The sequence below is a fragment of the Pongo abelii genome, chromosome 2, assembly GCF_028885655.2.
Source record: "Pongo abelii isolate AG06213 chromosome 2, NHGRI_mPonAbe1-v2.0_pri, whole genome shotgun sequence".
NCBI classification, from domain to species: Eukaryota; Metazoa; Chordata; class Mammalia; order Primates; family Hominidae; genus Pongo; species Pongo abelii.
Window position 1 is genome coordinate 16,051,473 of NC_085928.1, and position 23,650 is coordinate 16,075,122.

General features: G+C 43.3%; 1 protein-coding gene across 1 annotated transcript in view; it reads left to right on the forward strand.

Moving 5' to 3' along the window:
• Window positions 1-18,415, forward strand: part of ILDR1 (immunoglobulin like domain containing receptor 1) — a 34,985-nt gene extending 16,570 nt beyond the window's left edge. The window contains 6 exon segments of the mRNA NM_001132679.1: window positions 921-1,070; window positions 4,460-4,579; window positions 4,866-5,012; window positions 11,999-12,130; window positions 12,343-13,163; window positions 17,907-18,415. Of these exon segments, the coding sequence (NP_001126151.1) occupies window positions 921-1,070; window positions 4,460-4,579; window positions 4,866-5,012; window positions 11,999-12,130; window positions 12,343-13,163; window positions 17,907-17,948 (1,412 nt within the window). The 3' untranslated portion in view covers window positions 17,949-18,415.
• Window positions 18,416-23,650: the final 5,235 nt, after the last annotated feature.

A 23,650-nucleotide genomic window follows, 5' to 3' on the forward strand; every position in this document is an offset into this window, starting at 1 on the left:
AAGGAACCTAGAACCACCCCACTGTTAGCACCAAGACAATTAATTTTTTGGAGATTTTGAGAATAGAAGTGGACACCCTGTTTATAGGAAAAAGTGAGCCTCCTGAGAAGAAGCAAAGGGAGAGGGAGGCATTAGTCTTTACCTTTTTGAGCCCTTGAGCTAATGTCTCACAATATGATTTGAGTAGAACCTCAAGAGCTGTCTGAGACACACACTGAGTCTGCCATTGTCCCCAGAAGACTCCTCTCTAAATTGAGGCATTGTTTCCTGGGGGTTACTCTTAAAATGCCTGAGTTAAGTGGCCAGGGAGGACAGGCTAGGGGAGCAGGCATTTGCCAGGGGCAGATATAGCAGCTCTCAGACCCTATATTTTCTGTTTTGGTTTTTTTTTTTTTGGTTTGTTTTTGTTTTTGTTTTTGTTTTTGTTTTGAGATGGAGTTTCGCTCTTGTTGCCCAGGCTAGAGTGCAATGGCATGATCTCAACTCATCGCAACCTCTGCCTCCTGGGTTCAAGTGACTCTCCTGCCTTAGCCTCCCGAGTAGGTGGGGCTACAGGCATGTGACCTTATGTTTTAAGGGCAGGTGGATGAATTCCATGGGAGCAGAGAGAGGCTGGGGTAACTCTGAAAATGAGACAAAGGAAGTTAGAATAGAGCTGGTATGAAAATGATGGTCAGGAGTCTGGCTGCTCAAAATGTGGTGTCTGGTATCGCCAGGGAGCATATTAGAAATGAGAATCTCAGACCCCACTCTAGACCTGCGGAATCAGGATCTTCATGATTAACAAGAGTTCCAAGGGATGAATAGTCCTGGGAAAAATTGAGACACTTCACTGTGTCTCACGCCCGGAGCAGGAAGGGAACCTTTTTTTGTGGGAACCCCCTATTGCTGTGTGACTCTAGTGTGCCGTCTCTCCTCAGCATACCAGGCAGCTTTATCCCTGGGCCAAGACCCATCCAATGACTGCAACGACAACCAGCGGGAAGTTCGCATCGTGGCCCAGCGGCGGGGGCAGAATGAGCCCGTGCTGGGGGTAGATTACCGGCAGCGCAAGATCACCATCCAGAACCGTGAGTGCGGGGGAGGTGTCAGGGGAACTGGGGGTAGGGGGAGGTGCAGACACCAGGCCTGGCAGGCTGAGTCAGCGTGGGATTTCCCATTTCTTTCTGCTGCCTGTTGGTCTACTTGGTCACTGTCATTGTTTGAGGAAAGTGCCAGCTTCACAGAATGTGCTGCACCAGCTGAAGTTACTTCCCTGGAAGTTGGTCTCTGGACCAGAGGTTGTTCTGTTGCTATCTATAGCTTTGGCTAAAGGTCTAGGGGTGAATGGTTCCCTTTGCTTTTCTGAGATTCAGGGCTAAGGTGTGGATCAGGTTTCTTTGATTCCTTCCACAAATTGCTCTCAGGGCCTACTGAAACCTCAGGGCCTACTGAAACCCCAGGTCCCTGAGTTTCCCTCCGGCTATTCCTGTTGTTCATATGGAAGGAAATAGGGTCCTCTGAGCAGATGACCACCTTGAGACCACTGTCCTCCACTGATAGAGGAAAGAACACTGGGCTTGGACTAAAAAGCCCCAAGTGAGAGTCCTAGTGCTTCCTCTCACTAGCTCAGTGACCAATGATCAGTTATTTTCTTTGGCTTCTGTTTCTTCATCTGAACGACGGGCATCATGGTATCTTCCTCCCTACTCCAAAGTGAATATCTAGCGCAATACATGAGAGCTGTGTCTAAAGCCTATCTATTCTCTGTGCCCAGTGCAGGGAGTAGTGGAGAGAGCCCTGACTCTGGAGTCAGGTGCGGGTGTGCATCCCAATTCTGCATTTACAGGGTATATGAACCTGGGCAAGCCTCTCCGATTTTTCAGCCTCAATTTCTATAAAATGGGACTTGCCATAGTACCTAGCTCATAGAGATTTGTGGGGACTAAGATAATATGTATACAGCATTTAGCAAACAGGAAGTGGGCAGTAAGCATTAGTTATCACTCCGTGTACTTTTGGGTAAATGGCTTAGCCTAGCTCCTCATATTTCTATTGTGTAATCCACAGTTGCTGCCATAGACCAGCACTGAATTCAGAGCCTATTTCAATGGGCTTTATGTGCTGTGTTAAATAAATATTTGTTAGTTAAAAGGGGAAAAAGGGAAGAATACACCCAGTGGGCCACTCATGGTGGCCGTTGCTACAATATCAAGGAATCAGTGAATATTCTGACTGTTTAAATGTAGGTCACTTAACGGGAACCAGTTTAATAATTGCTTTCAGTTTTGTCTATAACACTTAAGTCTGATATTTTTTTTTTTTACATTCGGCATCTGATTTCCCCAAGCCAGCCCTCAGTTTTAGGGTACATCTGTCCTTCTTTTCTAGTCTTCAGGGGCATCTTCAAAGATCCAAGGTGGTTCTGCCTTTTCCAAAGCCAGCAGAATTTGTTCTTATCTGACCTCAAAGTTTCAAGCCTCTTTAATTAGCAAATTACCTGAACAGTTTCTGAAGGATGGAAATCCCCATAGTAGCTAGTCCCTGCCCTTATTTTTTTTTTTTTCCTAAAAACATGAAGGTAAATACCTTCCACTACTTCTACTCCCAGCCACCTTTGGCTCAAACCCTGCTTCATTCTTACTACCACAGGAATACATTAGTATTCCTCTCTGTTTTTATTTCTGTCTCCAGGCTTGTTGGGACTTCCTGAAGCCCTTGTTTTCTGACACTTTTTTGCCTATGCCTGCATCATTTGAGATGACCCTGTCAAATCAGTCCTTAGATCCTTTAAAATATTAACATATCTGAAAACTCTTTTTACTCTGACATCCCTAAAATACTCTTTATGTCACCAATAAAAATTAGAGCAGATTTACAATACACATCATACCCTGAGGGGGAGTTTTTTAAAAGCACTTTCATCATTTTTCCAAGTCTGGGGTAAACTTATTTCTGGGAAAGGTAGTAGGTTTGGAAAATAGTGGGTAGGAAAAAATTGTAGATATTGACGTAGAAAGAGAAGGAAACAGAAGTCAAAGTTAGGTCCACTGGTGCGTGACCTTGCATTTTTGTTTCATTTCCTCAATAAACATTTCTTGACAAACAGATAATAAAGAATTGCAGATATTACCACCAACTTAGCAGGAGCAAGTCTGTAATGCTAAGGTTCCGTGGCACTTACTGTGGGTGAGGGAGCTGGAACTGCCACTGCACTTCACATGGAGGCTGCCCTGATGCCTTTGACTGGATTTTAAACCCTTTCAGGACAGAAAAGGGTCTTGTTTCTCTTTACATCTCCTCGGTGCCTGACATAATGCTGGACCCACAAAAGGGCTTTAGTGAATATTTATTGACTTTGCTAAACTTGAACATAAATATTAACCATTCATTTTAAATTCCTTGTAGATGCTGGATATTAGACATTTGTCAGATGGATAGATTGCAAAAATTTTCTCGCATTCTGTAGGTTGTCTGTCCACCCTGATGATCTTATAAGTGGAAGCTGGATGACGAGAATGCATGGACACACGGGGGGAACAATACACACTGCGGCCTGTTGGAGGGTGCCGGGGTGTAGGAGGAAGAGCGTCAGGAGGAACAGCTAATGGATGCTGGGCTTAATACCTAGGTGATGGGATGATCTGTGCAGCAAACCACCATGGCACACGTTTACCTATGTAACAAACCTGCACATGTACCCCTGACCTTAAAATTAAAAATAAATGAATATACAGCAAATATATATATAAATCATTCATCTATCCTAATGGAGGTACACAAAAAACCTGAGTGCCCACTAGAACTGAAACTCTTCTTGAGTTACATTTACTCTTAAAATACTGGCATTTTATCTTTATTCAAGTTCATCTCATACCTGTCCTTCAGGATCCAGAGATAACTGCTCATTTTAGGCTGATAAGGGACCCAGAATGTGGAGTTTTTCCACCCAATTTAGAGAAGACAGGAAAGCTTGGTGGTTAAGAGTACCAGCTTTGAGGCAGAGAGATGTGGGTTTGAACCTACCTCTGATGAGCATTGTCTGTATGTTGTTAGGCCAGTTCCTTTGAGTCTTGATTTTCCTCATCTGAAATGCAGCTAAATAATCATTTCCACTGTACCAGTTAGGATTAGGTTTGATTGCGAGTAAGTAAAAGCCCCATATACTGGCAACTTAAACAGTATTTTATTTTTAACTTTTTTTTGAGATAGGGTCTCACTGTATTGCCCAGGCTGGACTGCATTGGCACACTCATAGCTCACTGCAGCTTCAACTTCCTGGGCTCAAGTGATCCTCCCACCTTGGTCTCCAGAGAAGCTGGGACTATAGGCGCATGCCACCATGCCTGGATAATTTTTTTATTATTATTTTTTATAAATGCAAGGTCTTGCCATGCTGCCCAGGTCTTGAGGCTGTCATGGGTTAGAAACCAGTGCTCTCTCCTCTGACACTGGCACTTTGTCCCTCCTTACTGTGTAGGAGCAGATCTTGTGATTAATGAAGTGATGTGGTGGGACCATGGAGTGTATTACTGCACCATTGAGGCTCCAGGGGACACATCAGGAGACCCCGATAAGGAAGTAAAGCTCATCGTCCTGCGTAAGTGCTACTGGAACTTTCTATACAGTCACCCTCACTGCCGTAACACTTTTACTCACAGGAAAAAACAAAAACAGAAATAAGCAAGCCTAAGTTCTTGTCATTGGATTATCAACCTCTGAAGTTCCCTTATCAAAGCTAAACTTTTACTTTTTTGCCGGTATATTGCTCAACTTTAACCTGTAGGTCAAGAGCTGTGTTTATGAGACCTCTATGATATCAGAACTGGAAGTATTCCCTCCCCCTGAATATTTAGTTCAGCCGCTGCTTGGCTTCTCCCCTGCAGACTGGCTGACAGTGATCTTCATCATCCTGGGAGCCCTCCTCCTCCTGCTGCTGATTGGAGTGTGCTGGTGCCAGTGCTGTCCTCAGTATTGCTGCTGCTACATCCGCTGTCCCTGCTGTCCCGCCCGCTGCTGCTGTCCTGAGGAAGGTGAGAGGGGACAGACAAGCAGTGTAATGGAGTGGATTAGGGACCAGGACCTCAAGCAGATCAGCTTCAAGTGCCAGGTCAAAAGTTCTTCCAGGTTCTCTTCCATGCCCTTCTCCCATCATAGGAACAGAGGACATTAGCCTCAGCCCTGAAAATGATGCCTGGGGAGGCCAGGTAGCCACATGGAAGGACATTTGCCTGTCCACTTCTCAGGCTGCCTAAAGCATCTCTCAGGTAGCTCTGCCTACTGATGGCATTTCCTCAGCAGCCCTGATGCGCCTGTGCTTCAATCTTCATTCCTAGCACTGACCTCATTTGGACATAAGGCGGGCTGGAGCGAGTGGTTTAAATAAGCCAGTAAGAGAGAAGGTCACTTGTAAAGGAAAACAAAACTGTTTTTTCCTATTCTCACATGCCATTTGATACTTCTGACACCAAGTGTGTGTGTGTTTTCCCCATACAAAAAGGAATTCTTCAGCGCACACCAACTGAATGTCCTATAATTTAACTCAATTCTGATGCTATTTACCTGGAAATAGCACCAGACCCCACAGGTGGAAGGCTTAGTCCCACAAGACCACCCCCTACTTCAGATGCTAATTGCAGTTGCAACTAGTAGGTTGTCACCTGTGCTTCTGAGCAAATGGCTATAAATTGGGAGTTACAATGACCCTTTCCTCCAGTTCAATTAATTTGCTAGAGCAGTTCACAGAATTTAAGGGAACAGTTTACTTACGTTTACTCACTTACTACAAAGAATATTTAAAAGAATACAAGTGAACAGCCAAATGAAGAGATGTACAGAGCAAGGTATGTGGGAGCAAGGAGGGGCTTCCATGTCCTCTCCAGGTGTGCCACCCTCCCAGTACCTCCGTCTTCAGCAGCCAGGAAGCTCATTGAACCTAGTCCTTTTGGGTTTTTATGGAAACTTCATTACATAGGCATGATTGATTAAGTCACTGGCTATCGGTGATCAAGTCAACCTTCAGCCACTCTCCCCTCTCCAGAGGTCAGGAGGTAGGGATGATTTCTGTTTCTTCTTTTTTTTTTTTTCCTCCTTAACTTAATTTTTGGCTGCCACCTCCAGGTTTTCTGACTCAACCTGTCAGGGGTAGGACCTGAGAATTTTTATTTCTCTAGCAATCAAAATGAGTGACTGAGGCATAAGTCTCAGATCATTGAGGTTTATTGAGCTAGCTTGAGGGCATACCCAGGGAAAAAACATAAGTCACAGATGCATCTGTGGCTGTTTTTTTTCCAAAGAGCTTCCCAGGAGGTTTAGTATTTTCCTTAAGAAGTGGGAGGCAGCAATGAAACAAATGATTATATACTTGTGAAACTTTAGTTAGTGCCCAGCAAATCTATATTTTACATAAGATAAGGTGAATATTAGAAAAGGGGAAAAGAAGAATTAGACCTTATCTTGCCTTTGTTCTGTACCTGGGAAGATAAACTAGTAATTGACATTATCCACGTGGAGTCTTTTGAAAGGGCTGGTCACTGTGAGAGGGGATATAATGAAGTGAGTCTGACCTCCCATCCCGTCATGGCCATGAACTTAGCTTCCAAGGTTTCTCTGGGGTCCCCTTGGTCAAGAGGGGGTCTGTTAGTCATTTGGGGGCTTAGAACTTTATTTGTATTTCTTATCTCAAAAGTTCCCAGGTGATGTGCTGCTGCTGGTAGAGGGGCCACACTTTAAGAATCCTTGAGTTAGGGCAAGGGAAGAGGGAGCAGATGATCTTGCTTTCAGTGTGATCTTCCTTTGGACTAACATCTGATCCTTTAAAACAGAACTGTAACAGAAGTGTGCCCTAAAAAATGTTGGCTACAGAATACATGGTAAAGGCAAAATAATACAAAATTATTCCATAAAGTTATTTTCTTGGTCAAATAGATGGAATAGCACCAACTGCTTTAAATAGAAGGTTTTTAATTTTTTTTTTTGGCTTTTGTTTTCAATAACATTTCCTCTTCCTGATGATCTAAATAAAGTACTATATTGTAGGAAATTTGAGAAATTCAGGAAAATGTAATGACTCATCTGAGTACCCAGAGATAACCACCTTTATCAGTTAGAACCATTTGAAAGGAAATTTTTTAAGGGAAAAATAATGAATGACCTATTAAGATAGAAACAAAACCTGATCTACAATGTGAAGAAAGTTGGTGGCCTGAGTCTGGTTTCAGGCCTGTGCTCCGAGGTTGCTGTCTTATAGGAAAAGAGAACTAACTTTTATTGGATGTCTGATGTGTAGTCCCCTTGCATACATTTCCTCACTGAATCCCCACAACCACCCTAGAAGGCAGAAGTCATCCCTGTTTAACAGATGGGAGACCAAAGGTCAGAAAAGCCCCACAGCTAGGAAGTAGCAGTGGCTTTGCAGAGTTGAATCCGTGTTCATCTGACTTGTGAGAATCTGCATTCCTATGGCAGAGACTGCCACAGCCTCTGTGGCAGTGGATCACTGTGGGATTGGCTAAGACACCATAGGAGGGGAAAAGTTGCGGAGGATGCAACATTGGACTGTGGGGCCCCCTACCTTTCAGGGATCTTAGGGAGGAGGCCATGGAGAAGTCACTGTCACTGGAGTAATAATATGCAGGATGAGATAAGAAAAACCCACCCAAGATGACTGCTTAGACTCCCTAGGTTCGTGGGGCACTAAAAGCAGGCAAGACTGGGGACAAAGCTAACATAAATGATAAGTGCACCCCTTATTAGTAAACTAATAAATGGAGGTTCTGGGGGAGAGTTGTTTCTCCTGAGGGATTAGATTCATATTAAAAAACTAGTAAAATCAAGAAATGTAGATTACAAAGGTCCCTGAACTTGGGCCGATGAGGTCACTTTCAAAGTGAGTCACTGGGGCAGACTGTCCTGAGAAGTTTGTTGACAAGAAGAATTGCATGGAAGGGCATGAGTTATTAAAGAAAGCTCTTTGGTTAGAGCAGTAAGGAGTTATTGTTGGTGTTTGTAGAATAAGGTAGTCCTAAACATGTTTATAAGCAAAGAACCAAGGTTAATATCAAATGAGTAAAGTGAAGCATTAAGAAGTGAGGTCACTGATGAGTGATGAAGCTGGTAGGAGTGGCCTCAGCCCTACAAGGAAAGAACTGGCCTTAGAAAGGGAGCGGAAGGGAAAGTGAAGCAGCCTGGCCTCTGAAGACAGAAAGGAAGTCATTAAAATGTGGAGGATGATTAAGATGTAAGGGAGGAAGCTGAGGGAGCTCACATCTGCCTGACTCGATTTCAGCAAATCAAAATTCTAGATGCAGAAGGAAGCTTCAAGAAACATGTCAGTGATTCTTGAACTTCTTTGATCACATCCCACCTCCCCAACCTGCTCCCACTTTCTAGTGAGAGTTAAAAAAGGATTAGAGCGGAGAAAAATGAAAATAAGACCAAATTTTAGTAACCCTTGATAGTTCACCTAATAGTGGTAAACAGCCCTCGGTAGGACTTAAAGATAGACATTTTTGAAATGGAAACGTATTTTTTCCCTAAGAACTGGAGAAATGGCTTTCATCTCTAGAGTAGTTACTAGCCCTACTTACTGGAGAACTTCCAGGCATGCCCAGCAGTAGGCCACAGCCACAGTGAGACTCTCTGATCTCTCCTGCCCCATCTCCTTCTACCTCACAGCTGAGGGAAGTGAAGTCGAGGGAGATTTTTCCACAATTACTTGTTACAGCCTGTTAGCAGTGGGCCCTGGACTAAACCTAGGTTTCTTGGCTCCATGTTCAGGGCTGGTTCCTCTTCATCAATAGAGATGAAGTCATCAGCAGAAAGTTAACAGGCGGGGGAAGACCTAAGAGGTGGGGAATGTTTAACCTGCTGCTATAGAGGAGGGAATGCATGTTTGAGAGGTCAAAAAGGAAAGCCCTATTGGGAGGAGGACTATTTGAGGTCAGTTGCCTGGCTGGGACCCAGAAGCATCTGCTGGTAGTTTCCTAAAGCTAAAATGACAAGAGTTCAAAGGGGCATCAGATTCTAGGAAGCACCTGAGGATGTCCCAGAAATGACTGGTCAGTCAAATCAGGGAGGACTGGTAGTTTTGGAGAAAGCAAATAGACTAAGTGACCATAGGTTAAAAGAAGGGCAAGGGCTGGGCGTGGTGGCTCATGCCTGTAATCTCAGTACTTTGGGAGGCCGAGGCAGGCAGATCGCCTGAGGTCAGGAGTTCAAGACCAGCCTGGCCAACATGGTGAAACCGTATCTCTACTAAAAATAACAAAAATTAGCTGAGCATGGTGGTGGGAGCCTGTAATCCCAGCTACTCGGGAGGCTGACAGAAGAATCGCTTGAACCCCAGAGGCAAAGGTTACAGTGAGCCGAGATCATGCCATTGCACTCCAGCCTGGGTGACATAGCGAGACTCCATCTCAAACAAAACAAAACAAAACAAAAAAACAAAACAAGGGCAAGAATGGGTTCTGTAAGAGTGGAGAGGGGATGGTAAGGAATGGTGACCAAAGGGTTGTTGAGAATCCTCAGCAGTCAATTCCAAGTTAACTCCTACATTATTGGAACAGGGAGCTTGTTGAAAACACAAATTTTCTTGCCTTGTGTTAGACCAACTGAAGGAGAGTCCCTGGGAGTGAGACTTAGAAAGCTGTATTTTTAACAAGCTCATTAAGGGTGACTAAGGCAGATTTTACTCCACTGAGGTTAAGAGGTAACTTATTGGGAGTCTTTTGCAGCTTTGTTGCCTTGTCCAGGTTTCCTACTTTTATTGCCTAGCTGATTCCCTGTTAGGTGAGCAACAGATACCCCTGATAGCCTAGACATCCTGTGAGGCTGTTTCCAGGGATGCGGGGGAAGGCAGGCAAGAGAAAAGCTCAAAGGCTATGTCTTCCATCGTGTTTCACTAGTTTTAGTGCAAGAAGGAAGGGTGAGACCCTGGAAAAAAAGGTATGGCAGCTAAGGGAGCAGGTGAGTTAATCTCTGGACTGTGTAAAAAAACTCAGGGAAATGTCAGAAACACTCATGGAGGATCTGGAAGGGTTGTTAGAGAGTTATTTGTGGAGGGAGTCCCATTAGTGAAAAAATCATTTGAGAAGCAAAGAGGAAGCACAACTCTGCCTTTCTTCCTGATTGAAGGAAGCAGGAGGAGTGGCTAAATGGGAATAGGAGTGGCTAAATAAATCTGGAAGAAGCGAGGATTCCATTAAAGGGGTACAGTGGGTAGGGTTGTTCTCCTTGGAATCAGATGTCCCCAGGCTATGGAAGGAGAGACTAGTCTGGAGTGGACTTTGAAAGGTCTAGAGCTGAGTTAGAGAGAGGTAAATTCCCCTGCAGGGAAGGTTTTTTGCTTCATCACAGAAAATAAAGGAGTCTGGGGACTTGGCGGTGTGGCACACAAAGAGCGTAGGCTTGAGCGTCACACAGGTTCACACCCTGGCTCTGCCAGTCGCTAGCTGTGGGACTTTAGGCTGGGAAGGTAATCTCTCTGAGCCCAGCTTCCTCATTGGATTCCCACATGAAGAGATTTTTCAGAGAACTAGTTAGCTTATGTAAAGTAAATTACATGTATAAGGCTGGGCATTCCAGTATGTGTGTTGGTGGTGGCCAGTAGAGGGAGCTAGGGAGAGGCATCTCTGCAGAGGGAGAGGGCAGTGCTGAGCCTGTGGACCTGTCTTCAGGGAGGCTTCAGGCTATCAGTTGGCATGAAGGTGTAGCTGCTGGGGGAGCTGCTGCAAGTTTGCGTCTGATTTCCTCCAGGCTAGGCTGTGACTCACACTGGGGGTTGGAGCTCCGGACACTTCTGGGGACTCTGTTACAACCACTTCCTGTTGTGCTGGAAGTTTCATACTGGAATCACTGGGCAGCCCACTGGATGACCCCTTTGCTGCTGGCCTTGGCAAACCCTACACCCTATGTGGCTGTGTTCAGGATGCCAGCTTTCTGCCCCCTTCTACTGTGCCTGGCCCTGCTGTTTTAGGGGTGCCCACAGGGCCAGGGAAGCAAGGAGGAACTGAGAATGCCAGGCTGGGGCCTATCCTCGTTCACACTGAGGCTGGCACTTCCTGCACTTAACGTACAGGCACACGTCCAACACGCGTGGATAGGCAGATCCCTTAGGAAACATAAGGCACTCAGCCACAACTACCCCAAAATAGAAAAGCATGAACAAAAACAACAAAATGCTTTTGTTTTTAATTTGTACTTACTGAGGGTTGTATGCCTCAGACCAGCCCCACCTAAGGGGCTGGAGTGACATTTTTATGGATCCCTTGCACTACTTTTTTTATATGATTTTCTTTGCCATAAAAGGAAATAGTATTTCTCATCTCCCTTCCCTGCTTCCACCCCACCCCTTAGAAATTCCCCTACTTAGGGACAATCGCAATACTTAATAAGGCGGGAAGAGTAGAAAGGACCCACTGGAATCTACTTGAGCTTTTTGCATGCCCTTGCCTTCTTCCCACAAGTTTTCTTCCACCCAGGGTTGGCATGCCAGCTAGAAACACCGTTCCATGCAATTGCCAAGTAATTCTGCCCATTATCTTCAGTATCATGTCCTTCCCTTTTTCTTTCACTCTGAGCAGATGCCCCCAGCCCCTGACTCACAGCCTCCTCTAAGTCCTTTGCATCTGGACCTTCTGTTTCTGGCCTTTGGCTTCTAGTTTTATTGGCCTATGGCCCAATAATTCATTGTATGCTAGTATCCATGAATCTACCTATGCATTTTGGGTGACCTTAGGAATGGGCAAGATGATGAAATGATTTTGAGGCTAGGAAGTCAAGTTTTAAGAATATACTTTCCTGGGGTACAGAAGTTGCAGTCTTGAAGATAATTTAATTCCAGCTCCTCGCCAGGGGTACATTTAATTTACTACCCCCTTAACCCTTACTCCCATGTAAGATAGGTGAGAATGGACAAGAGAAGCTGGCCTCTTGCAAGGCCCTTAGGTGGAAAGAAGTGAAGTGGGAGGTGTGGGCTTGCCCTGGCTGAGGGTCTGCGTTTCTCCTTCTTCCCCTGCAGCCCTGGCCCGCCACCGCTACATGAAGCAGGCCCAGGCCCTAGGTCCTCAGATGATGGAAAAACCCCTGTACTGGGGGGCGGACAGGAGCTCCCAGGTTTCATCTTATCCAATGCACCCGCTGCTGCAGCGAGGTAAACTCTTCCAGAGATTTGGGATAGGGGAGGGCAGAGGGCAAGGGCAGGAACATGGGCTACATCAAGGCCTCTGTGACCAATGCGGCAGGCATCTTCATGATGGAGGATGGGAGGGAGTCATGCTAACCAATGTCACATTTTGATGTCCTGATTCTGAGGTGTATGTTTTGGGCCATTTGTTTATATGTCCTGTCCTTGTTTCCATTCAGATTTGTCCCTGCGGTCCAGCCTCCCGCAGATGCCAATGACCCAGACCACCAATCACCCTCCCATTGCCAATGGTGTCCTGGAGTATTTGGAGAAAGAACTGCGGAACCTCAACCTGGCCCAGCCTCTGCCCCCCGACCTCAAAGCCAGATTTGGCCATCCCTGCAGCATGCTGTCCTCCCTGGGCTCTGAAGTCGTGGAACGCAGAATCATCCACCTGCCCCCACTGATCAGAGACCTGTCATCCTCAAGGAGGACCAGTGACTCCCTGCACCAGCAGTGGCTCACCCCAATTCCCTCCAGGCCCTGGGATCTGAGGGAGGGGAGAAGGCAGCACCATTACCCTGATTTCCACCAGGAGCTCCAGGACCGGGGGCCAAAGTCTTGGGCATTGGAAAGAAGGGAGTTGGACCCATCGTGGAGTGGAAGGCACCGTAGCTCTAGGCTGAATGGGTCACCCATACACTGGTCAGACAGGGACAGCCTAAGCGATGTCCCCTCATCCATCGAGGCACGCTGGCAGCCGAGCCACCCTCCTTTCAGGAGCCGCTGTCAGGAGAGGCCCCGCAGGCCCAGCCCCCGGGAGAGCACTCAGAGGCACGGGAGACGACGCAGGCACCGCAGCTACTCTCCTCCCCTGCCCTCTGGCCTCAGTTCCTGGAGCTCTGAAGAGGACAAGGAGAGGCAGCCCCAGAGCTGGGGGGCCCACCGCCGCCGCTCGCACTCCCCACACTGGCCCGAGGAGAAGCCGCCTAGCTACCGCTCACTGGATGTCACTCCAGGCAAGAATAGCAGGAAAAAAGGGAGTGTGGAGAGGCGCTCGGTGAGCCTGGGGCATCCTGCTGAGGGTTGGGCATGGGCAGAGAGGAGCCTCCAGCCAGGCATGACCACAGCCAACACAGGCTGCCTCTCATTCCGCCACAGAGGGTGCCTCCTCCCTGTTTTGCCCAAATTACACGGTGGGCTGGGTGGACTACCTCTTGTTAGAGCTAAAGAAATCAAGCAAGTGCAGAGTGCAGGGAGAGTTCACTGCCTGTGAAGGGCCTTCTCACCGTCGCTTCGGCTGTCATAGCAGTCCTGTAGGGCAGGCCAAGCGAGGTCACAGGAGAAAATGAGGCTCAGCATGATGAAGCACCTTGCAAGCCATGAGCTAGGACTTGAATGCAGGCCGTTGTGGCTAAAGCCTCACCTCCCTTCACAGCTGCTTTGCTTTCTTTACTTAGCAACCTATTTCCATACCCCAGATTAGAACACTGGGCCTGACAGAAGAGGCTTGTTAAGTCAGCATGCGAGGCCCTGATATATATGAGGTTGGGACCCTCTGAGACATCCCCTGGAAAGGACCATTAAACTGATTTTTAAAACCCTGATATTCCACATATGGGCCAAAACATTAAGATTCTGTGAATAGGCAAGATGCCAATGGGTGCCAGACATAGTTAAAAGGGGAACACAGAAGGAAGTAGGCCTTTAGGGCCCCTAGATGCAGATCTTTTGTATTTTTTTAAAGAAGTGACTTTAAAAATTATTTGGGGCTGAGCGTGGTGGCTCACGCCTGTAATCCCAGCACTTTGGGAGGCCGAGGCGGATGGATCAGCTGAGGTCAGGAGTTCAAGACCAGCCTGGTCAACATGGTGAAACCGTGTCTCTACTAAAAATACAAAAAATTAGCTGGGTGTGGTGGCGGGTGCCTGTAATCCCAGCTACTTGGGAGGCTGAGGCAGGAGAATCACTTGAATCTGGGAAGAGGAGGTTGCAGTGAGCTGAGATCGTGCCATTGCACTCCAGCCTGGGTGACAAGAGCAAAACTCTGTCTCAAAAAAAAAAAATTTATAATTAATACATCCAAATGACAGCATTCCTTTAATGTTGCCACTTTGCAAAGATATGTTGTCATTGCTCAAAAACATTAATAAACTGACTCAGAGCCAACTTACAGGCTACCCATGAAGATCTTTTCTCTATTTGACCAAAATCCTTTTCTCTTTTGCTTCTGTTGAGATGGTCAAAGGTATATGCAGTAACTCTGAAATAAGTTCCCGGAGCAGAGAGATATTATAAAAGAAGAAATGTAGTCTGTCACAGGCTTTGAGGGATACAACTGTCATTTGGAAGTACATGTTCTGCTGTGAGTTTTTTTAAAAACTCAATCACACACATGGTGTGTGCAAAGGAGCAGGCCTCTTAGGAGAGCCACAGTGCTGCTCTTTCTAGAGCAGAGCCTTGGTGAGAGAGTGATTTGTGAGGAAGGTAGCAAAGACCAGCAGACATTTCTGTAATAATCAATGGCAATTATGTCATCTTCTCACAGATGTCCCTTGAGTGACAAGGATCAACAATAGTGAAAATAGCTACCCTTTGCTAAGCGGTACTGAGTTATAGACATCTTATATAACATCTTACTTAATCCTCACAACAACCCTGTGTGTTTTGTACTATTATCCTCATTTACAGATGATACAACTATTTCTTCCGTGTTACCAGTAAGAAAATTACGTCCTGAAAGAAAACACAATCACACTTCCTTTACTCATGTAGTGACTAAACCAGGTCTCTTCATTATAACAACAACAACAAAAAAAAAAGTTAAGATCCAGTTTTGGGCCCCAAATCTACATGCTATCTTCTTCTAAGTTAAATTATTTTCTTTTCTTTATTTTCTGTAAGTTAAATTATGTGGCTTCTTGTAAGTGAGAGAAGGGTGAGGAATACCAGTTATATTCCAGACACTGGATAAGCCCTTTAAGCCCTTTCCAAGCTTTCTTTTTTTTCTTTTTGAGACAGAGTCTCGTTCTGTCACCAGGCTGAGGGCAGTGGTGCGATCTCGGCTCTCTGCAACCTCTGCCTCCCCAGTTCAAGCGATTCTCCAGCCTCAGCCTCCTGATGAGCTGGGACTACAGGCATATGCCAGCACACCCAGCTAACTTTTGTATTTTTAGTACAGATGGGGTTTCACCATGTTGGCCAGGATGGTCTCGGTCTCTTGACCTCGTGATCCGCCCACGTCGGCCTCCCAAAGTGCTGGGATTACAGGCATGAGCCACTGTGCCTGGCCTCCAAGCTTTATTTCATTTAATCCTCACAACTATGGGAGCCTCTGAGAGGTCGAGTAGCATGCCTAAAGCCACACAGCCAATAGGGAGTGAAGCTCAGGTTTGAACTGCGCTTTGATTCTCAAGCCTGTGCCCTTTCAATAATTCATGCTGCCTCCTTAGAGAGAAGCATAGTCAAGTGCACTGGCATGTACCCATAGTCCCAGCTACTCAGGAGGATAGGAGGATCACTTGAGCCCAGGTTCTAGGCTCAGTGAGCCATGATTGCACCACTGCACTCCAGCCTGAGCAATAGAATGCAACCTTGACTCAGAAAAAAAAGGAACAGAGAAAGAGATTATCATTTGGAGTCAATGATATCTTCTGGTGACTTTATTTCTTCCTCATTTTCTGAAAATATCACAGCTTCCTTTGCCACCTACCACAACCAAACCAAATTTTCAATTGTAAAGTTACTCCCAAGAAGCAAAGATTTTGTACAAGAAAGTATAAAAGCCTCCATTGTTTGGAGCCTCTTTGAGCTTATCTCCCAGGGAGTTATCACTTTACTTACCACATTCAACTTCCCATTCATATTCTGACAGTGAGCAGAGGCCCAGGATCAAAGCTTGATTTGGCAGATTGCTCAGTTTGAAGGCACTGTGTTTAGTTTGTTTTGTTTATAACTGGAATTTTGAATGCCTTTACTGAGGCAAATTCTGCAGGGCCAAAGTCTTGCTGTTCCCTCCTCTCCTTGGGGCTGGCTGCTGCTTCTTACACAGGCTGCCTTCCTAGCCTCTGGAGTCACTGGAGCTTGTAGTGAAACATCATAACACAATTGGGCCTCTAGATGGTGACCTTCCATCATGCAGCACTGGAAGTTCCTGTTCATTGCTTGAGTTGATAAGATGTATCACTATTTTCCTAAAGCAGGCTTTCAGCAGCTACAGCTTTACCATAACTTTTTATAAAATGCTTATTTAAAATACTTCATTTGGCATTTAGAAAAACATAAATGGAACAACTTTTTTGTTGTTGTTCATGTGGAACCTTCACTCTCAAGCGTAATGTTTAACAAATAGATACTGACAAACAAGGGCTTCCATGCAGATGATTTCATGGGAACCTGAAATAGATAGGAACTATATGTTACACAGTGCCCATGAGAAAATGGAGGTTATATTGAGGGATCTTCCACTCAACTTCAGAACCAGGATTTCAGCCAAGATCTTCTCAATTCAGGTTTGGTGGCCTTTTCACTCCACTGAAGCTATAACCTCAGAAATATAAGGAGCAAAAACTTCAAGCTTTTACCTTCAGTGGATACAGACTTGAGTGGCCCAGGCTCCTGGACTCCTTCCAATGAATTATCTTTCTTTCTAATCTTGCCCTAAGACATTCTCAAGTTATTTCTGGCTTGTTCCAAACTTGGCCAGTATACACCTGTTCTAATACAAGAGAAAACCACTGTGTTCTTTCTTCTCCAAGCTAAATTCAGACTTTCTATAGAGAATCCCAGATTTTTTCTTGACTTTTTGATTTAATTTTTAAAAAGTTTTATGTCGGCATTCTTAATCTCCTGCTTTCAACAAAATGTCTACTCCTTGATCATGTCTAGGTTTTCTTTTAGCAAACTTGGACAAGTTCCTTTTACTGCATTTCATTGTTTTCCATTATGTCAGAGAACATTTATCCTGCAGTATTTTGATTAGAAATCATAACCCCTAAAACTCACTTTCATGATAAATTGGAGACTTTTTTTTTATAGCAACATGAATGTACATACATATGTGATCCCTTTTGAGCAGTATATTTTAGGACAGATACCTCGTTCTCCTATTTCAAATAAGATGAGGAAGGTTACATTCATGGACCACAACTATAAGTATTCAAAACTTAAATAAAATGATCCCCTACCATAGCTAGAGAAATATGAGAAATGTAAACCACAGTTCTTCACCCTCACCGAGGAAGTGGAAAAAGCCCAAAGACCAAGTAGAGTGGAATAACTTCTGAAAAAAGCCACTGAGTTTGGTCAGGAAGAAGTAATTAGTGATCTTTGAAAAACAACTTCAGAGAAATACTAAGGTTTGAAGCCAAACTTGTTAGAAAAGGGCTGGGAAGGAATGATTCAGGAGATTATAAAAAGGAAAAAGAGAACTGAGCAATGTCTTCATGAATGAATGGGAGAGAGATGGACTGAAGAATGGAACAGGGTACCCCTTTTTCAGTCTAAGGGAGACTTGAAGGTATTAGAAAACAGAGCAAGAGGCAGAGTGAATTAGACTGGAAGAAATTTTCAGAAATTAAAGGTATTTGAGGGAGTCTCTAGAGAGGTAAGCAAGAAAAACCTAAGCCTGGGGAGAGAGATTGGTTTCATGAAGAGTAAAGAAATATTTTTTAGGTTCAGATATGCTGTCCTGGCAGCCACCACCCACTTAGGATTTGTGAATCAAGAGCACCTTATGTGTAACATGCATAGACGGATTGCACTGACTGGATTTTGTGTGTGTGTGTATTCTTCTATTTCCCAGGAGAAAGACAGCTCTCATAGTGGAAGGAGTGTGGTCATTTAGTCACCAAGCACAGCACAACTTCTGTGGCTACTTCTCGGCTCCTGTATGTCATCAGCATCACCTAGATTTCCAGCTGACTTGGGACCTGCAAGTCTGAATCTAACAGTTTTTGGCTTAGATTCTGAGAATCAAATAGAAGAATTTTAAATACAAGAGTTTGAGATTGGGTGTAGTGGCTCACACCTGTAATCACAGCACTTTGGGAGGCTAAAGTGAAAGAATCACTTGAGACTAGGAGTTTAAGATCAGCCTTGGAAACACAGTGAGACTCTGTCTCTACAAAAAATAAAAAAAATTAGTTAGGTGTGGTGGCATGCACTTGTAGTCCCAGCTACTCAAGGGGCTGAGGCAGAAGGATCCCTTGAGCCCAGGAGTGCAAGGCTGCAATGAGCCAGGATCCCGTGATCACACATCTGTATTCCAGCCTGGGCAATAGAGCAAGTCCCCATTACTAAAAAAACCAAAAAGCCAAAAAACAAAAAAGTTAGAGTTCGAGGAATTACCAACTGTAGTTTTAGCCTTGGTTCATGCTCTCTTGCATATTTATATAGCCTCTGACTTGTAATGGACCCTGACTGGAATGTGATCCCTCAGGAACTTAGTAGCCTGAGTCTTTCAGTAGATTACACTGCCCAGAACCCTGGCCATTCTCAAAATGAGAACTTGGGAATCTTTAAGAAGAAATCAAACACGTTTCAGGAAAAGGAAATCTATGGAGTAGTATAGGGACATTCCCATGGGAATGTATCTTCCTCCATGGCATGTCTTGAGGGTCCTTTCTTGTTAGGAGTTTATCCTGCCAGCCCATAAATGGACTATTTATTATAAGTGTAGAAAATCACAGAGAAGCAGTTTTGCACCAGCCTTATTCCTGTGCCTTGTTTTCCTCTTGCTCTTTTTTACCTGTATATCTAATTTATATTTTCATATATATTGTGTATTGATTGAAGTCACTTTAAATCCTTCTTGGGAATGACACAGTATATAAATAAGGAAGAAAGAAAACATGACAAGCTGAGCATGCTGCTCCAAATAAATATCTGCTTTCCTACTTTGGTGCATTTGATTGGATTAAGCCACCTTCACCACTAAAGTTCAGAGAAGACCCCGACCAACCGAGGGAGTTCTGGAGCTACCATTCTCCTGGCACTACTCAGCCTTTCAGAGTTGAGATTTCCCAAGCAGAAGCATCCAGACAGGTCTTGCCACTCAGAGGGCCCCAGGAAGAAAGGACTGTATTTTCACTATAATAGGCTCAACTAACCCCTCCCATTTTTCTCAGCCCCTTTGGAGCTTCATGAATCCATCTGTCCTTGATGAAGAGATCCACACTGAGCAGACTGGAATGAGATGGCCTGAGTGGAGGAGAGTATGTGTGTATGTTCTTTAACAGTATATCCTTATGTGCTCACTTTAGATCCCATTTATTGACACATCCATTTTCCCCCAGTCTCATTAATTTAATTACATGTGGAGAAAATCGGTTAAATTTCTGCATTAGGTAGACTTCTCTGGGATTTTTGATTATTCATATTTAATTGGATCTAAATTAGCAAAAAAAAAAATATATTTACAGATAATGTAGATGTAACATTCAGTAGGTGAGAGACTTCTGGTCTGGACAAGATGGCATTGTCCCATTTCCCCTGCTATGCCCTGCTAAGCACAACTTAATAAATTTTGGGAATGGTACAAGAGAAAGCCAAAGGAGAATTCTAAAAGGTGTTAAGAAGAAAGCAGGTTGGTTTGAAAACCCAGGACCAGAAGAACAGCACAGAGGCAGGGCATTTTATATCCCCCTAACTATCAGAAGGTATTTCCTGACTTTCCATCTAGCAGCAGAAGGTAGCCCAGTAGCTCATTCTTCCCCCTGAACCTAATGGAGTCCCTCTGGCAACCTCAGGCAAGGGGACTGATTGGGAGTCCTACAAAAAAAATAAGTGACCAGGGGAAGCACCCTTATTCCCTGCTGGGTCAGAAACTCCTCTTTTCCAAGGAAAGATACTGAGGTGGACAGGAGGAGCTAGTAAGAGAAACCTAGGAAAAATAGGTGGTCCAGTTGGGGAAGCCTTTTTGCACAGGCCTAAGACTGTCCTCTCCTGCCCAGAGATACTAGGATTGGTTGGTAGAACCAGGAAAAGGGACCTGTCATAGCCAACATCCCTGAAGCCAGCAACCTGGTCACAGAAGCCACGATGTGGAAGCAAGACTCTCCTCCCAGGCCCAGAGAAATCTGGGCAGCTAGAGGCACCTGCAGGATTTATCATAGCCCACCCTCACCAAGAGACACCTGGCAACCCAGCCAGGGAAATTCCTCCCGCCCTTTCAGGCAGCACTAACAGAGACAAGTGGGAGCCCTACATAAACCAAGCAACTAAACACTACAAGGGCTCTGAAAATTAAGCTGCCATTAGAATTACAGCCCACAAAAGTAGGCTAAAACTGTATGCTAAACCTAAACAGAGTGATTCCTTGCAAAATAAAATATTTAAATAGAAATGAGTCTCATAACATAATAGGCAAAATGTTCAGAGTGCAAATCAAGAACCAATAAAATCACAACTTGAGTGAAAAAGGAAATCAATGGATTCCAGCACTGAGATGAACCAGATATTGGAAATTATCTGATAAGAATTTTAAAGCAGACATCATAAAAATGCTACAACAATCAATTACAAATTCTCTTGAAACATGAAAAAACAGAAAAACCTCAGAAAAAAAGAAGTTTTATCAAAAGGAAACATGAAAATTATAGAACTGAAAAATACAATAACAAACTGAAAACTCACTGGATATGCTTAATAGTACAGTAGAGATTATGGGAGATAAAATCTTTGAACTTGAGGACAGAACAATAGAATTTACCCAATCTGAAAAATAGAGAGAAAATAAACCAGAAAAAATAAACGGACCTCAGGGACCTATGGAACAATAACAAAATATCCAGCATTCATATTATCAGAGTAACAGAAAGTAAAGGAGAAAAAGGGTAGAGATGAATGAGTATTTGAAAAAATAAGGCTGAAAACATTCCAAATTAGATAGAAGACACTAACTTAGAGATTCAAGAAGCCAGATGAATCCCACAGAAGAAAAAAAAAAATCCATGCCCAGGCGCATTATAATTTTTTGAAAACTAAAGACAAAGTCCTGAAAGCAGCAAGTGAGAAATAGTGCATTACTTGTAGGGGAACACCAATTTGAATGGATTTCTTATCTGAAACCATAAATAAGGAAGTGGCCAAATATTTTTTAAGGGATGAAAGAAAAGAATCATCTCCTATAATTTTAGATCTGGCAAAACTATCTTTTGAAAACAAAACATTCTTAGGAATGAAGGGATTATAAAAACATTAACAGATGAATGAAAACTAAAAGATTTTGTGACTAGCGAATCTACCCATAAAAGACTAGCTAAAGGAAGTTCTTCAAACAGAAAAGAAATTATAAAAGAAGGAAACTTAGAACATCAGAAAGGAAAGAAAAAATAGAGCAGAAATACGGGTTCATATGATAGACAATTTTTTCCTTATGGGTTTTAGAGAATATATTTTATGATTAAAACAAAAATTTGTAACACCATCTGATACGTAAAACAATCATATTTAAAGGTGGGGAAGCCAAAGAGACCTGAATGGAAGTGAGGTTTCCACACTTCATTTGAAGTGGTGAATATTGATACCAGTACATTGTTATAAGTAGCATGTGTAACACCCAGAGCAACCACTATGAAAACTATACAAAGTGACAAACTCAGAAGTATTACAAATAAATCAAGATGGAATCTAAAACGTGTTTAAATAAGCTGCAGAAAGGCAAGAAAGATAAATGAGAACCAGAGGAGACAAATAGAAAATAAATAACAAAATAACAGACTAAAGTGCTAAAATATCAGTAAACACTGGACCTTAAATGTAAATGGTCTAAATATACCAATCAAAAGACAGACATTGGTAGAGTGAGTTAAAAACCATCCATAATCCTATGTGCTGCATATAAGAAACTCATTTCAAGTTCAAACACAGATGAGTTGAAAGTAAAAAAGGATGGAAAAAGATATATCACATACACATTAATACTTTTTAAAAAAAACAGGAGTAGCAATAGTAGTGTGATAAAGTAGACTGCAAAGCAAAGAAAATTGCCAGAGACAAAGAGGGATATTATATAATGATAAGAGGATCAATTAGGAAGACACATTATACTAAATGTGTACAAACTAAACCACAGAGCCTTAAATGCCTGAAGCAGCAATTGATAAAGCTGAAATGAGAAATAGAAGAATCTGTAATTATGGTTGGGAACTTCAATATCATTCTCCTCTTTCCCCATTAACTAATAGAACTATGAAGTAGAAAAATCACCAGGATATGGAAAATCTGAGCAACACAATCAATCAACAGGATCTAATTAACATTTATAAGACATACCACTTAACAATACATTTTTCTCAATTGCCCATGCACTATTCATCAAATAGAAAAAGATATAAAATATATAGTAAAACAAACTTGACAAATTTAAAAGAATTGAAATCATGTGCTCTGGCCATAATGGAATTAAACTGAAAGTCTCTAACAAAGACAAACAGGAGACTCTTGAAACACTTGAAAATTAAATAACACACTTCTAAATAATCTATGGGTCAAACAGGGAGTCTCAAAGGAAATTAAAAGGATAAATGAAAACATATCAAAGTACGTGGGATGCAGCTAAAGCAGTACTAAGAATAAAATTCATAGCACTATATACTTACATTAAAAATGAAGAAAGGGGCACTTGATCTCTCATGTTGCCCACTTGGCCCTCTTCCAAATGTACTTCCTTTCGTTCCTTCTCTAAAACTTTTTAATAAACTTTCACTCCCCCCAAAAAAAAAATTAAGAGAGGTGTCATATCGATAATTTAAGTTCCTACTTTTCCTCAAAAAAGAGGAGCAAAATAAATCCAAAGCAAGCAGAAGGAATAAAGTAGTAAAGAGCAGAAGCCAATGAAATTGAAAACAGGAGAATCTTACCAAAAAATGCAATGAAAGGAAAAGATAGTTCTTCAGAAAATTGTAATAAAATCAATAAACCTCTAGCAACATTGACAAAAATAGAAAATGAGTCACCAATATGAGGACTTGAACAAGAACTCTCATTTCAAATACTGCAACCATTAAAAAAGATAATAGTATTACATATGGCTTTATGCTCATAAATTTGACAATTTAGAATAAATGGACCAATTCCATGAGAACCAAACTACAAAAACTCAGATGAAATAGACAATCTAAATAGCCCTATTATTATTAAGGAGATTAAATTTTTGATAAAAAAATCTCTTCAAAGGCTGAGTGCGGTGGCTCACGCCTGTAATCCCAGCACTTTGGGAGGCTGAGGTGGGTGGGTCACAAGGTCAGGAGATAGAAACTATCCTGGCCAACATGGTGAAACCTCGTCTCTACTAAAAGCACAAATTAGCTGGGTGTGGTGGCACACACCTGTAATCCCAGCTACTCAGGAGGCTGAGGCAGGAGAATCACTTGAACCCAGGAGGCAGAGGTTGCAGTGAGCTGAGATCAAGGCACTGCACTCCAGCCTGGCGACAGAGTGAGACTGTGTCTCAAAAAAAAAAAAAAAAAAAAAGCTCTCCAAAATAAAATCTCCAGGCCCAGACCCAGATGGTCTCACTAATTCTACTAAACCTTCAAAGGGGAA